Source organism: Macaca thibetana, chromosome 16, assembly GCF_024542745.1.
Source record: "Macaca thibetana thibetana isolate TM-01 chromosome 16, ASM2454274v1, whole genome shotgun sequence".
NCBI lineage: Eukaryota > Metazoa > Chordata > Mammalia > Primates > Cercopithecidae > Macaca > Macaca thibetana.
Genome location: NC_065593.1, coordinates 13,025,159 through 13,040,178, shown reverse-complemented (window position 1 = coordinate 13,040,178; position 15,020 = coordinate 13,025,159). Strand labels below are relative to the sequence as shown.

Here is a 15,020-nt window from a genome sequence, read left to right as displayed (position 1 = left end):
GGTGCTCCATCTTCTTTGGAGGAGGAATGAAGAAGAAATGGGGAGAGAAGTTAGGGGTTTTCACCTATCTACCTGGAAATATTAATGGGAAATAAATGCTTCTTCCTAACACATATTATTAAAATGAGGATGGAGGAGCACTTCCCAAAAGGAAAAATGGATCAGTCTGGATTATAAGCAGCAGAATACGACTTTGATGATGTTTGTAGAAAATGGAGTTTGCAGACAGGATATTGGATAGTCACCGAGTCTCCGGGAAAGCTGGAGGATCAAGCCTATAAAACAGGCAGGAGTACGGCCGGGCGCGGTGGCTCAAGCCTGTAATCCCAGCACTTTGGGAGGCCGAGACGGGTGGATCACGAGGTCAGGAGATTGAGACCATCCTGGTGAACATGGTGAAACCCCGTCTCTACTAAAAAATACAAAAAACTAGCCGGGCGAGGTGGCGGCGCCTGTAGTCCCAGCTACTCGGGATGCTGAGGCAGGAGAATGGCGTGAACCCGGGAGGCGGAGCTTGCAGTGAGCTGAGATCCGGCCACTGCAACTCCAGCCCGGGAGACAGAGCGAGACTCCGTCTCAAAAAAAAAAAAAAAAAAAAAAAAAACAAACAGGCAGGAGTGTGGGAGGTAACACAGCCCAAGCTACCACCAAAAGCACTCCACAGAACTGGCCTATCAAGCATGCACGGTAGATTCACACGACCTTCACCCCCCGTCACTGGGTGTCCTGGTCAGCATGACAACAAAGCCCACTGTGCTGGGAATGTCCACAACAGATGCTGCTGCTTATACCGCTGACAGTGTGACTCCTGGCCCGGCTGCTGTCACCACTGTAAAATAGACTCTTCTCTGTCCCTGCTTTGTGTCACTGGCTCCCAAATTTAAGTCCAGGGACATTGTGTCTGTTCGGTTGATCCCAGGTTACGTAACTAGATCAATAGTTGGGAAAGTGAACCTTTGGCTTGTTCAACTTCTACAGCTGAACCTGGGCTGTCTCCAGACTACGGCTTGTTTTTTTTTGACCAAGTCTTGTTCTGTTACCCAGGTTGAAGGGCAGTGTTTGTATATTATCCTTTCACAGGATAATAGCCAAGTGGAATAGTTGTGATAGAGACTGTATGGCTCACAAAGCCTCAAGTATTTATTTATTTATTTATTTATTTATTTATTTATTTATTTGAGACAGAGTCTTGCTCTGTCGCCCAGGCTGGAGTGCTGTGGCCGGATCTCAGCTCACTGCAAGCTCCGCCTCCCAGGTTCCCGCCATTCTCCTGCCTCAGCCTCCCAAGTAGCTGGGACTACAGGCGCCCGCCACCTCACCCAGCTAGTTTTTTGTATTTTTTAGTAGAGACGGGGTTTCACCGTGTTAGCCAGGATGGTCTCGATCTTCTGACCTCGTGATCCGCCCGTCTCAGCCTCCCAAAGTGCTGGGATTACAGGCTTGAGCCACCACGCCCAGCCTACTTATTTATTTTTAACTTTTTTTTGGTTTGTTTTTGAGAGAGTCTCACTCTGACTCCCAGGCTGGAGTGCAGTGATGCGATCTCTGCTCACTGCAACCTCTGCCTCCCAGGTTCAAGTAATTCTCCTGCCTCAGTCTCCTGAGTATCTGGGATTACAGGCGTGAGTCACCACGCCTGGCTGGTTTTTTTTTTTTTTTGGTGCGTGTGTGTTTTTAGTAGAGACAGGGTTTCACCATGTTGACTGAGCTGGTCTCAAACTCCTGACTTCGTGATCTGCCCACCTCGGCCTCCCAAAGCATTGGGATTACAGGCGTGAGCCACCGTGCCCGGCCTATTATCTGGATTTTTTTTACAGAAAAAGTTTGTCAGCTCCTGATGTAGGACATGAGTTAGAGATATCCCAACCTAGGAGCAAGGAAGCTAGGGAATTTCTCTGTCAATTCTCTCTGTGTTACTAGTGGACAGCTTCCCTTCAGTTCTCTTCTACTCCTTCCACCTCTCAGTTTACCTCTTCTAGACTTTTGCTTGTGCAACATCAAGGCTGATGACAGTTATGTTTACTTTTGTGGCTATAATTAAGTCTTCCTTGCTTTGTCCATCTGTTGATTCTAAGAGTTGAAAGGCAATGAACAGTGTTTACCTTATACATTGTGACTATATAAATATCTTTTGTTGCAGAGCTAGTAATCACTTAGATTACATTTCTTTTCTTGAACTATTTGTAATTACCTTCTGAAAAACAATGTTCGATACATTCACAAGATGATATGACATCTATGTTAGTTGTAAATGATTATAATATGATAAATAATAAATACCTGGCTAGGCACAGTAGCTTGTGCCTGTAATCCTAGCACTTTGGGAGGCCAAGGCGGGAAGATCGCTTGAGCCCAGGTGCATCACCACACCTGTAGTCCCAGCTACTCGGGAGGCTGAAGTGGGAGGATGGCTTGAGCCCAGGAGTTCGGCTACACTCCAGCCTAGGTGATAAAGTGAGATTTGTCTCAAAAAAAAAAAAAAAAAAAAGTATATCCATACATCTATCACCCAACCCAGGAGCTAGACTCTTACTAGTAATGTGTATATGCCTGTGTAACACTCCTCATCCCATTCCTCTACCTTCTTGAGAAGTAACCATCATATGACATTTCGTGTTCACTGTGCCACTGCTTTTAAAAAACTACCATGCAAAAAATGGGATCTAATTAAACTAAAGAGCTTCTGCACAGCAAAAGAAACTACCATCAGAGTGAACAGGCAACCTACAGAATGGGAGAAAATTTTTGCAAGCTACTCTTCTGACAAAGGGCTAATATCCAGAACCTGCAAAGAACTCAACCAAATTTACAAGAAAAAAACAAACAACCCCATCAAAAAGTAGGCAAAGGATATGAACAGACACTTCTCAAAAGAAGACATTTATACACCCAACAGACACATGAAAAAATGCTCATCATCAACTCGCCATCAGAGAAATGCAAATCAAAACCACAATGAAATACCATCTCACACCAATTAGAATGGCGATCATTAAAAAGTCAGGAAACAACAGGTGCTGGAGAGGATGTGGAGAAATAGGAACACTTTTACACTGTTGGTGGGACTGTAAACTAGTTCAACCATGTGGAAAACAGTGTGGTGATTCCTCAAGGATCTAGAACTAGAAATACCATTTGACCCAGCCATCCCATTACTGGGTATATACCCAAAGGACTATAAATCATGCTGCTATAAAGATACATGCACACGTATGTTTATTGTGGCACTATTCACAATAGCAAAGACTTGGAATCCACCCAAATGTCCATCAGTGACAGACTGGATGAAGAAACTGTGGCACATATACACCATGGAATACTACGCAGCCATAAAAAAGGATGAGTTCGTGTCCTTTGTAGGGACATGGATGCAGCTGGAAACCATCATTCTCAGCAAACTATTGCAAGAACAGAAAACCAAATACCGCATGTTCTCACTCACAGGTGGGAATTGAACAATGAGGTCACTTGGACACAGGAAGGGGAATATCACACATCGGGGCCTATTGTGGGGAGGGGGGAAGGGGGGAGGGATAGTATTAGGAGATATACCTAATGTAAATGACGAGTTAATGGGTGCAGCACACCAACGTGGCACATGCGTACATATGTAACAAACCTGCATGTTGTGCACATGTACCCTAGAACTTAAAGTATAAACAAAACCAAAAAACAAAAAACAAAAAACTACCAAACAATCATAAGCTTACATAAGCTTAAACAATGCTTTGTTTGTTGAACTTGGTTATGGGCTCTATAAAAATGGCATCACATGTACTGTGTAGTCTTCTGGGGGTTACATTTTTCAGGAAACTTCAATTTCCAAGATTCTTCCATGTTGTGTGTTGCTGTGAGAAATGCTTATTATTAAAGACCCTTAGAAACTCAAGAAAAAAGCCGGGTGCAGTGGCTTACGCCTGTAATCCCAGCACTTTGGGAGGCCGAGGCGGGTGAATCACAAGGTCAGGAGTTTGAGACCCACCTGGCCAACAAGGTGAAACTCCGTCTCTACTAAAAATACAAAAAATTAGCTGGGCATAGTGGCAGGCACCTGTAATCCCAGCTACTTGGGAGGCTCAGGCAGGAGAATCACTTGAACCCGGGAGGCAGAGGTTGCAGTGAGCCGAGATCACACTGCACTCCAGACCGGGCGACAGAGCGAGACTTCGTCTCAAAAAAAAAAAAAAAAAAAAAAAAAAGAAACTCCAGGAAAAACTTAAAAACTAAACAGGATTCGAGAGAGGAAGCCCAGTCCTGATGACGCTGGCTCTGTGTAAATGACATTCCCAGCAGGCCCACCACCCCCTCTCCCAACGCTGTCCGCTTCTCCCATCTTCAAGATTTGTCTTCTGACCCGGCGCAGTGGCTCACGCCTGTAATCCCAGCACTTTGGGAAGCCGAGGTGGGTGGATCATGAGGTCAGGAGATCGAGACCATCCTGGCTAACACGGTGAAACCCCGTCTCTACTAAAAATACAAAAAATTAGTGCAGGCGCCTGTAGTCCCAGCTACTTGGGAGGCTGAGGCAGGAGAATGGTGTGAACCTGGGAGGCGGAGCTTGCAGTGAGCTGAGATCATGCCACTGCACTCCAGCCTGGGGGACAGAGCGAGACTCCGTCTGAAAAAAAAAAAAAAAAATTCTGTCTTCTGACCCAGTGCCCCAACTGTGACTGCTTGTTCTAAGCATGGCACTCGTCCCTGGTAAGGCCAGAGAATGCTTGGACTTGGGACTGAGAGGTCTCCCCTCCAGCAGCTGGAGGTGTCTGATACACAGCTTGGAGTGTGAGGGTCACGTTTCCTACCATGTGGGCCAGAGCAGAGGAAGAGGCTGGTCTGCAGAGACAGAGAAAGATGCCCAGGGAGGGGCAGAGACCAGAGCCAGAGGAAGCGCCCTCACAGGCTTTGAATTTCAACTTCCAACCATTCCTGAGGTCCCACTGCACAGGTGACATCAGGATTCATAGTTCATTCTGCTTTTGCTTACGAGGAGAGTTAATCTGTTCCAGGATTTGCAGATGCCACTGACTGGCAAGGATGCTTGCCAGGAATTATCTTCTACGTTTTTGCTCCTTCCCTGTTTGCTAGTGAAAGACTGTAAAAATAATTAAAATGATAATTTAACAATATAATTACCAGTTGCTGGGAATTTACTATGAAGTAGTGAGTGCTTTTTGATCATTATCTCATTCAGCACTCTTACCAAGTCTATGAGAAAAATATCGTTCCTGTGTTACAGATAAGTAAACTGAGGCATACGGAAAATATATGACATCCAGGTTCAGAGGGCTATTAAGAGGAAGACCCGGCCACGTGTGGTGGCACATGCCTGTAATCCCAAGATTTTGGGAGGCTGAAACGGGTGGATCACCTGAGGTCAGGAGTTTGAGACTGGCCTAACCAACATGGTGAAGTCCTGTCTCTACAAAATATAAAAAATTAGGCGGGCATGGTGGTGCATGCCTGTAATCCCAGCTACTTGGGACGCTGAGGCAGGAGAATCACTTGAACCCAGGAAGTGGAGGTTGCACTTAGCTGACCAAGATGGTGCCACTGCACTCTAGCCTGGACAACAAGAGCGATCTCATCTCAAAAATAAAAAAAGAGGGGGGAAGACCCATTTTTCATAGCTTCGCCTGTTGGACCCCAAAAGCTATGCTCTTTTTTTTTTTTTTTTTGAGACAGAGACTCCCTCTGGCCTGGGTGATGAAGGAAGACCGTTTCAATCAATCAATCATCAATAAAAATAATTATAATAATCTTCTCAGAAGGCATGACATCCCCAGGACCCATTCTCATCCTACATCCTCCTCTTTCTGGTGCTGAGAAAAAAAGAAAGGAAAAAGAAAAGTCAAAAGAAGAGGGAAGGAATTGGTGATGATTGACTAGCAGTGAGTAGAGCTGGGAGGGAGGTGAAGGGTTGGGGAAAGCAGTGGGAAGCTCGATGACATCTTTGCAAGACATTTCCAAAGAACAATGGAGGGAGGATCTTTTCCTGGGGACAAGCTCCTCCTCCCTCCCCCTGCTCCATCAGTGAACATTTGGGGTTGGGGTTAGGGCAGAGGAAATAGGAAGAGAAAAGGGGACTGTCCTAGTCCATTTTGTGTTGCTATAACAGAATACTTGAGGTTGAATAATTCATAAAGAAAAAAGGGCTAATTGGCTTACAATTCTGATGGCCAGAAAGCTCAAGATTGGGTGTCTGTTGAGGATGCCAGGCTGCTTCCACTTATGGTGGAGGGCGAAGGGGAGCTGGCTTGCGCAGAGATCACAAGGTAAGGGAGGAGCTGAAACTGTGCCCCAAAGAGTTAAATAACCAGTGATTAACGGACATTTTCGAGTTTACAGGATGGTAGCCAAGAAACAGCTTGCTGAAATCCTGAAACTCCCTTTGCTTACAACAGAACTGGCTGAAATCCGTGGGAACCCGTATAGCTGACTGCAATCTGCACAGAACGAGCTTGCTGATGTCGCAGCCCGAATTTCCACCTGATGTTTCATACTAACGCCACCAAATTTGCACATGCAGCCCATGAAGAAGCTTGCAGAGATAACTGGACATGGTTAAGGACTTTCTAGACTTCTCCTTTCTTTCCACCAATCATCCGCTAGTCCCAGAATCCACCCCCTAAACCTTTTCTCATGGAAGGACTGCCTTAAGGCCAGCAAAGGGAGCAGATTTGAGCTGGATTCCCATATCCCTGTGGGTCAACTCACAATAAAGCTTTTCTTTTCTCAAAACCTAGTGCCCTAGTATTGGCTTCTATGCACATCGGGCAGTGAGCCCTTTTGCTTGGTAACAGTTCCAAGTTCTTTTTAACAACCAGCTATTGTGGGGAGCTAATAGAGTGAGGTCTCAGGGAAGGCGTTAATCCCTTCACAAGGCATCTGCCCCCATGACCCGAACACCACCCACTCAGCCCTCTCACCTCCCACCATCACCACCACACTGGGGAACACATTTCAACGTGAGGTTTGGTGAGGACAAATTAACCATACGCAAACCACAGGAGGGCCTCTCCCAGACCACTGCTCGCATGTAAAGTGGGGCAGAAGCTGGAGGGAGGCGTCAGATCCACAGTTCTGAGCTGTGGCCTGAGAAACAGGATTTCCAGAAAGAGTTAGGGCTGGAGCCACGGGCCAGGTGCGGTGGCTCACACCTGTAATCCCAATGCTTTGGGAGGCCAAGCGGGGAAGATCTCATGAGGGCAGGATTTTTTTTTTTTTTTTTTTTTTTTTTTTTGAGACTAAGTTTCACTCTTATTGCCCAGGCTGGAGAGCAATGGCATGATCTCAGTTCACCACAACCTCTGCCTCCTGGGTTCAAGCAATTCTCCTGCCTCAGCCTCCCGAGTAGCTGGGATTGCAGGCACACGCCACCACGCCCAGCTAATTGTGTATTTTTAGTAGAGACGGGGTTTCTCCATGTTGGTCAGGATGGTCTCGAACTCCCGACCTCAGGTGATCCACCCACCTTGGCCACCCAAAGTGCTGGGATTACAGATGTGAGCCACTGTGCCTGGCAGAGGCCAGGAGTTTGAGATCAGACTGGGTAACATATCAAGACCCCATCTCTACAAACAATTGAAAAATTAGTGGCCGGGCGTGGTGGCTCACACCTGTAATCCCAGCACTTTGGGAGGCCAAGGTGGGTGGATAACAAGGTCGGGAGATCAAGACCATCCTGGCTAACACAGTGAAACCCCGTCTCTACTAAAAATACAAAAAATTAGCCGGGCGTGGTGGTGGGCGCCTGTAGTCCCAGCTACTCGGGAGGCTGAGGCAGGAGAATGGCGTGAACCCGGGAGGCGGAGCTGGCAGTGAGCCGAGATTGCCCCACTGCACTCCAGCCTGGGCGACAGAGCGAGACTCCATCTCAAAAAAAAAAAAAAAAAAAAAAAAAGAAGAAAAAAAAAGAAAAATTAGCCAGGCATGGTGGCACAATCCTGTAGTCCCAGCTACTCAGGAGGCTGAGGTGGGAGGATCACTTGAACCCAGAAGTTCAAGGTTGCAGTGAGCCAAAGTTGTGTCACGGAACCCCAGGCCCCAGCCTGGGCAATAGAGGGAGACTCTGTCTCTCTTTAAAAAAAAAAAAAAAAAAAAAAAAAAGCTGAAGTCTTGGTTCTCCTCCCCCATCTCACTGTGCCCCAGGAAAATTCCGTGGCAGTTAGGGGACCTGGCCTGCTGAATGGGTTGGGGCCTTCTCTTGGATCAAGAGTCTCTTATTAGATTAAGGTCTCTTATTAGACTTCCTCATTCTTTCTCAGACCCCAGGCTGCATGGTGGCAGCTGATGAAACGATCTGAAAGATGAGAAGAGACAATTGAGGCTGGTGAGGGAAGAGGGAGACAGGGGGAGAAGTGGTGCTCAAGATGGATGCAGAGGACCCTGGGAATGAGTTCCCTAGGTCAGAAGGAGAAAGAGACCAACATCAGAGACCTGAAAAGGAAACGAAGAGTGGGGAGGCAGGATGGGGCAGAGGTGAGCTGGGACGAGATGGGTCCTTGAGCCAGCGCCGGAACTCTCCGCTTCCCTTTCAATGGAGAGTCGCACACAGTTTCCACTGGATGGCCCAGGTGTTGGCTTCTGAGCTCAGCCTGGTTGCCTTTATCCTACTGTTGGTCATGGCCTTCTCCAAGAAATGGCTGTACCTCTCTAGGAGCCGCTTCTACCAGCGCTGGCCCGTAGATGTCAGCAACAGAATCCACACATCAGCCCACATTATGTCCATGGGGCTCCTGCACTTCTGCAAATCCAGGGGCTGTTCTGACTTAGAGAATGGGAAAGGTGAGCCCCTCCAGCCCCAATCCCAGCCCAGGCCTCCAGCCTGTCTTGGCCTCTCTATCTGCACCCTGGATGTATTCTTGTTCCCTCTCCCTGGTCATCTTTACTTTTTGGCCTGCAAGATAGTTCCATTGGCACTGAGACCGCCAACGATCATTTCTCATCCTGTAGCCTGGCTAAATAGATTTGATTGGTGCAAAGGAAAATGTCACTGCTTTTGATAAAACCCAGAGCCAAATCTGTGCTTCTAAGAATGCTGTGAGAGAGTTGGTCATGGTGCCGTACACCTGTGGTCTCAGCTATCCAGGAGGCTGAGGTGGGAGGATTGCTTGGGCCCAGGAGTTTGAGTCCAGCCTGGGCAACCTAGTGAGACACCTGTCTCTAAAAAAAAAAAAAAAAAAAAAAAAAAAAAAATCAGGCCGGGCGCTGTGGCTCACGCCTGTAATTCCAGCACTTTGGGAGGCCAAGGCAGGTGGATCACCTGAGGTGGGTAGATCGAGTCCATCCTGGCTAACACAGTGAAACCTCATCTCTACTAAAAATACAAAAAATTAGCCAGGCATGGTGGCACATGCCTGTAATCCCAGCTACTCTGGAGACTGAGGCAGGAGAATCGCTTGAACCCGGCAGGCGGAGGTCACAGTGAGCCGAGACCGCACCACTGCACTCCAGCCTGGGTAACAAGAGCAAAACTCCGTCTCAAAAAAAAAAAAAAAAAGTTGTGAGGGGCATGGACCCTTAGCACAAGAGACTCACTCATTAATCGCCTAATTTACCAGGGAGAAGAGCCCCAGTGAGATGGGGGTTTCCTTAGTCTTGTGTACCCAGAGCTTTGAGAGGACTCCTTGCAATGTCTCTTCTCAGGCCCTGATCCCACACGCTCTCCTTTCCTTCTGCCTCAGGCCTTGCTTTTCTGGATCATTTTCCTGTTTCCACACCTGGTTTCCGTGTTCCTTCCTTCCCTGAATTCCTGCAGCTGCTTCGTTCCTTATCCTTGCTTTTTTTTTTTGTTTGTTTCACCGATTTTTTTAGAGAAAAGGTCTCACTCTGTCACCCAGGCTGGAGTGCAGTGGTGCAATCATAGCTCATTGCAGCTTCCAACTTCTGGGCTCAAGGGATCCTCCTGCTTTAACTTCCTGAGAATCTCAGACTACAGGCCCTGGCCACCACACCTGGATCTTATTCTTGTTAGTCTCTGGTTATGCTGTTCCCTCACCCCTCAGGAATTTGGAGTTCTTTCTCAGCTCCTGGGGATAACGAGAGCTTTTGACCCTTATTTCAATTTTTTCACTTTCCTTAGCATGAAAAAAAACACACAGCTCTTATTTTCTGAAAGTATTATATCCTTATTATATGAATATGAAAGTATTCATATAATAAATTATGAAAGTATTATGTCCTTATCATAATAAATTTGGGGAAACAAAAGCTATCCTTTATTGTACACTTCCTTCATTTGTTCAATTTAGTCCTCAGTCAACCCTAAGGATAGAGATAATTATCCCTATTTTAGAGATGAGAAAATTGGGACTCAGAGAGATTAAGTACCTTGCTCAGGGTCATAAAGCTAGTAGATTGAACCAAATGACATGCTAATATTTGACTGCTTTTTCACCTACAAAAGGAGCCATTTCATATGGATCAATCTAATAATGGCAGGTTTGGAATTGCAACTCAGGTGTGTCTGGCTCTGAAACTCATGTAGGCGCCTTGCTCTATGGAGCTACTCAAAGACAGCCAGGCTTTTTATTTTTATGTATTTATTTATTTGTTTAATTTAATTTAATTTATTTTAATTTATTAATTTATTTTTTTTGAGACAGAATCTTGCTCTGTTGCCCAGGCTGGAATGCAGTGGCGGTCTCAGGTCACTGCAACTTCTGCCTCCCAGGTTTAAGTGATTCTCCGGCCTCAGCCTCTCAAGTAGCTGGGATTACAGGCCCCCGCCACCATGTCCAGCTAATTTTTGTATTTTTAGTAGAGACGGGGTTTCACCATGTTGACCAGGCTGGTCTTGAACTCCTGACCTCAGGTGGTTCGCCTGCCTCGGACTCCCAAAGTGCTGGGATTACAGGTGTGAGCCCCCGCATCCAGCCGAACATCACTGATTTTTAAAATTTATTTAATCAGGATTAGGTAGTGTATAAACAGTGAATATTCAAAGAATACAAAGGATTGTATAGTGAAGTGAGTCTGTTATCTCTTAGTATCTAGTCTCCCTCCTCAGTTTCTTCTGTTTCTTTCCGGAGACACTCTATTCAGAGACAAGCATCTATTTTTATTTTTATTTTGAGACAGTGTCTCACTCTGTCACCCAGGATGGTGTGCAGTGGTGTGATTGTAGTTTATTGCACTGCAGCCTCAAACTTCTGGGCCCGAGTGATCCTCCCACCTCGAAGCTCCTGGGTAGCTGGAACCACAGGTGCATGCCACCATGCCTGGCTACTTTTTTTTTTTTAATTTGTAGAGACCAGGGTCTCCCGATGCTGCCCAGGCTGGTCTCCAACTCCTGGGCTCAAGTGATCCTCCTGCCTCCACCTCCCAAAGTGTTGGAATTACCGTTGTGAACCATTGTGCCTAGTCTATCACCTATCACCGTTTTAAATGAACACACAATAACCCAATGTGTGGGTATAGTATAATTTATTTTACAAATCTCTTGTAAATCAAGGAGCTTATTGGACTTTTTTTTTTTTTGAGACAGAGTCTCACTCTGTTGCCCAGGTTGGAGTGCAGTGGCGTGATCTCGGCTCACTGCAACCCCTGCCTCCTGGGCTCAAGCGATCCGCCCACCTCAGCCTCCCCAGTAGCTGAGACTACACACAGGTGCCACCACACCTGGCTAATTTTTGTATTTTTAGTAGAGGCAGGGTTTTTACCATGTTGGCCAGGCTGGTTTCAAACTCCTGACCTCAAGTGATCCACCCACCTCAGCCTCTCAAAGTACTGGGATTACAGGCATGAGCCAGCATGCTTGGCCGACATATTAATACCTCTGCAAAGAAGATTCTTGTACCCAGATTTTGCTGCAGATACCTGATTATTCCTTAACATAAATTCTAAGAAGAAGCATTGTACGGTAAAAGAATGTAGATTTTCTGGATCTTTTATGCCAGATCATTCACCACAAATGCTGCCCACCAGGAGTGTGTGAGAGGACCTCTTTTCTCTATATACTCTCCTATACTAGGTGTTATCAATCTTATTTTGATCTTTGCTAATTTGACAGTTTATATATATATGTATGTAGAGATGGGGTTTCACCATGTTGGCCAGGATGGTCTTGATCTCCTGACCTTGTGATCTGCCCACCTTGCTCTCCCAAAGTGCTGGCATTACAGGTGTGAGCCACCGTGCCCAGCCAAGTGTGTGTGTGTGTGTGTGTGTGTGTATATATATATATATATATATATATAGTGTGTGTGATGGAATCTTACTCTGTCCTCCAGGCTGGGGTGCAGTGGTACGATCTCAGCTCACTGCAAACTTGGCCTCCCGGGATCAAGCAATTCTCCTGTCTCAGCCTCCCAGTAGCTGGGATTACAGGCACGTGCCACCATGCCCCACTCATTTTTGTATTTTTAGTAGAGATGGGGTTTCACCATGTTGGCCAGGCTGGTCTCGAACACCTGATCTCAAGTGACCCGCCCACCTCAGCCTCCCAAAGGGCTAGGATTACAGGCATGAGCCTCCATACCCAGCTCCAGTTGTATATTTTCAAAGAGACAGGGCCTCCCTGTGTTGTCCAGGCTGGTCTCAAACCCTTAGGCTCAAGAGATCCTCCCACCTCAGCTTCCCAAAGTGCTGGGATTACGGGTGTGAGCCACCATGCTCGGCCTCGATGGTTTTTCACAAATCACATTTAATTAGCAATTCTTTGTGTTGAGCTTCATATGTTGATCAGACATTTGTACTCCTTCTTTGGAGAACTGCAGTTTAAGTCCTCTGTCCATTTTCTTTTCTGTTGAGGTATTCATTTGCATGCGGTTGAGATTATCAAACAATCTCCATATCAAGGATCTTGGCTTATTTAAGAAGTGAAAGCTGCTGGGCGCGGTGGCTCATGCCTGTAATCCCAGCACTTTGGGAGACCGAGGTGGGCGGAACACGAGGTCAGGAGATCGAGACCATCCTGGCTAACATGGTGAAATCCCGTCTCTACTAAAAAAAAATACTAAAAATTAGCCAGGCGTGGTGGCGGGCGCCTGTAGTCCCAGCTACTCGGGAGGCTGAGGCAGGAGAATGGCGTGAACCTGGGAGGCAGAGCTTGCAGTGAGCCGAGATCGCGCCACTGCACTCCAGCCTGGGCGACACAGCGAGACTCCGTCTCAAAAAAAAAAAAAAAAGAAGTGAAAGCAATATTTCAGTGTTACTTCAAATGTGCATTTCTCTGGTTATTAATGGGCCCGTACATTTTCTTTCTATCTTTTTTTTTGTTTATTTTTGTAGGCAGAGTCTTGCTCTGTTGACCAGGCTGGAGTGCAGTGGCTCACCGCAATCTCCGCCTCCCAGGTTCAAGCGATTCTCCTGCCTCAGCCTCCCGAGTAGCTGGGACTACAGGCACACACCACCATGCCCAGCTACTTTTTGTATTTTTAGTAGAGATGGAGTTTCACTATGTTGGCCAGGCTGGTCTTGAACTCCTGACCTTGTGACCCACCTGCCTCGGCCTCCCAACGTGCTGGGATTACAGGCCTGAGTCACCGCACCCGGTGGTACGTTTTCTTGTATTTGCTCATTTTTATGTTTCGTCTTTTGTGAACCCTTAGTTGATCTTTTTGTTTGTCATTTTCCCCAGACAGTTTTAAGCTGTGGACAAATCAGCCCATGTTTAAGGTGGCTAAGTTAAGCTTCAACCTGACCCTGGGGCTGGGCCTCATCCTCACCATCTGGTTGCACCTGCCCTACCTGCCCGCTGTTCAGAAATTGCCCATTGTCGGCTTGGTCGGGACCATCTTGAGCTTCTGTGAAGGTGCCTCTTAGCTCTGGAAAAAGGTCCTTTGTTTTCCTAACCCACATCTTCCTGGGCACTTCTCCCTCTTCTTTGGGGGTGGTGTGGGGGTTTTGTGGGTGGTGGGAGAACAGAGCCGAGAATCGGGTTACATCATTTCCTGGTCACAAGAGAGGTAGAAATGGAGGGGTTGACTCCTGGAACCTCAGGGGCCAGTCACTCTGTGCGTGGTGATGTGGTTTGTGGCTCTAGCCCAGCAGATGAGGAAGAGCCTCCTGTGGGACTCTTGCATGACAACGAGACCCTCTGCTTCCTGTCTCCTAGTGACCTTCATCTTCTTCACCCTCATGCTGTTCCCCATTAACATCTGGATCTTCGAGGTGGAGAGGAATGTATCCATCCCCATCGGATGGAGCTATTTCATTGGTTGGCTGGTGCTCATCCTATATGTCAGCTGCGGTGAGTGGCCAGAGGGCCCTGGGGGAAGGAAGGGACATGGGAAAGTTAGGTCAGGGAAAGTGTGGAGGGAAGAGACTGGCGATCCCCAGGGTTAGATTTTTAGGATCTTATCTTCCCTTTGGCCTCACCCTGCTTGTCACTTTACCTCCCAGTCACAACCTTCCTCTCCCCTGTCCCTGTCCTTTCCCAGCGATCCTTTGCTACTTCAACTATAAAAGTTTCTGGAGTCTGATTCTGAGCCACCCCAGTAGCACCGTGTCCTGCAGCAGCAGTTTTGCCTCAGCAGAAGAATCTCCAAGGGCACAGATGATCACAGACACCCCCATCACCCAGGAGGGGGTCCTGGATCCTGAGCGGAAGGATACACACCTGTAACCTTTTCTGAGCTCCTGGCACCAAGTTCAGTCCATTCCTCTGACCCTGTCTCCTCATCCTCCCCACAGCCCTTGAATAGGTTGGTCCTCATCATTGCAAGGAATGAGAAAGGGAGGATGCTGGACCAGCTTTGCACTCCTCTGCTTTCTGCCTGACTTGATTGAGCTTGAGTGATGTGGAATAAACTGTCCGTCTCTTCTTTCTCATATCTGGCTGTTGTTGAGGCAAGCTAGAGGAGGAGGGAGAGGAAGGGAGAAAGAACAAGTTTGTTTTCCAGTTCTTGCTGCCCAGGAGCCTTTTGGCACCTGCTAGTCCCTAAACCTGCCCAACCTCTACCAGAGCATACTTGTACATGGGCAAATACCTCTGGAGAGCTACGCCTCTTTTTCTTTGTTATCTCTGACCCAACATTTGCTAGTTAGTGGGTGGAGGAGGTAGCGCTGATTAGGAGAGA

General features: G+C 47.1%; 1 protein-coding gene across 9 annotated transcripts; it reads left to right on the top strand.

Moving 5' to 3' along the window:
- The first annotated feature begins 5,876 nt into the window (after positions 1 to 5,876).
- ODF4 (outer dense fiber of sperm tails 4) lies at positions 5,877 to 14,772 on the top strand. 9 transcript variants are annotated; one of them, XM_050765395.1, is made up of 5 exons: positions 8,396 to 8,478; positions 8,657 to 8,784; positions 13,580 to 13,753; positions 13,985 to 14,191; positions 14,382 to 14,772. In XM_050765395.1, the coding sequence occupies exons 1-5, from the start codon at positions 8,468 to 8,470 to the stop codon at positions 14,564 to 14,566; spliced, it is 705 nt and encodes a 234-aa protein (XP_050621352.1). In that variant the 5' UTR covers positions 8,396 to 8,467; the 3' UTR covers positions 14,567 to 14,772. The 9 variants fall into 9 exon arrangements, 8 of the variants coding, with proteins under 8 accessions (XP_050621354.1, XP_050621347.1, XP_050621351.1 ...); XM_050765397.1 differs by lacking the exons at positions 8,396 to 8,478; positions 8,657 to 8,784 and adding an exon at positions 5,877 to 6,272; XR_007720444.1 differs by having other exon boundaries at positions 8,137 to 8,784; positions 13,580 to 13,776; positions 14,057 to 14,191; positions 14,344 to 14,415.
- Positions 14,773 to 15,020: the final 248 nt, after the last annotated feature.

Coding starts and splice junctions, on each gene's coding strand:
- ODF4 (XM_050765390.1), top strand. CDS start 8,370: ATGGATGCAGAGGACCCTGGGAATGAGTTCCCTAGGTCAGAAGGAGAA. Junction 13,754..13,984: donor CATCTTGAGCTTCTGTGAAG/GTGCCTCTTAGC, acceptor TTGTGGCTCTAG/CCCAGCAGATGAGGAAGAGC. Junction 14,192..14,381: donor CATCCTATATGTCAGCTGCG/GTGAGTGGCCAG, acceptor GTCCTTTCCCAG/CGATCCTTTGCTACTTCAAC.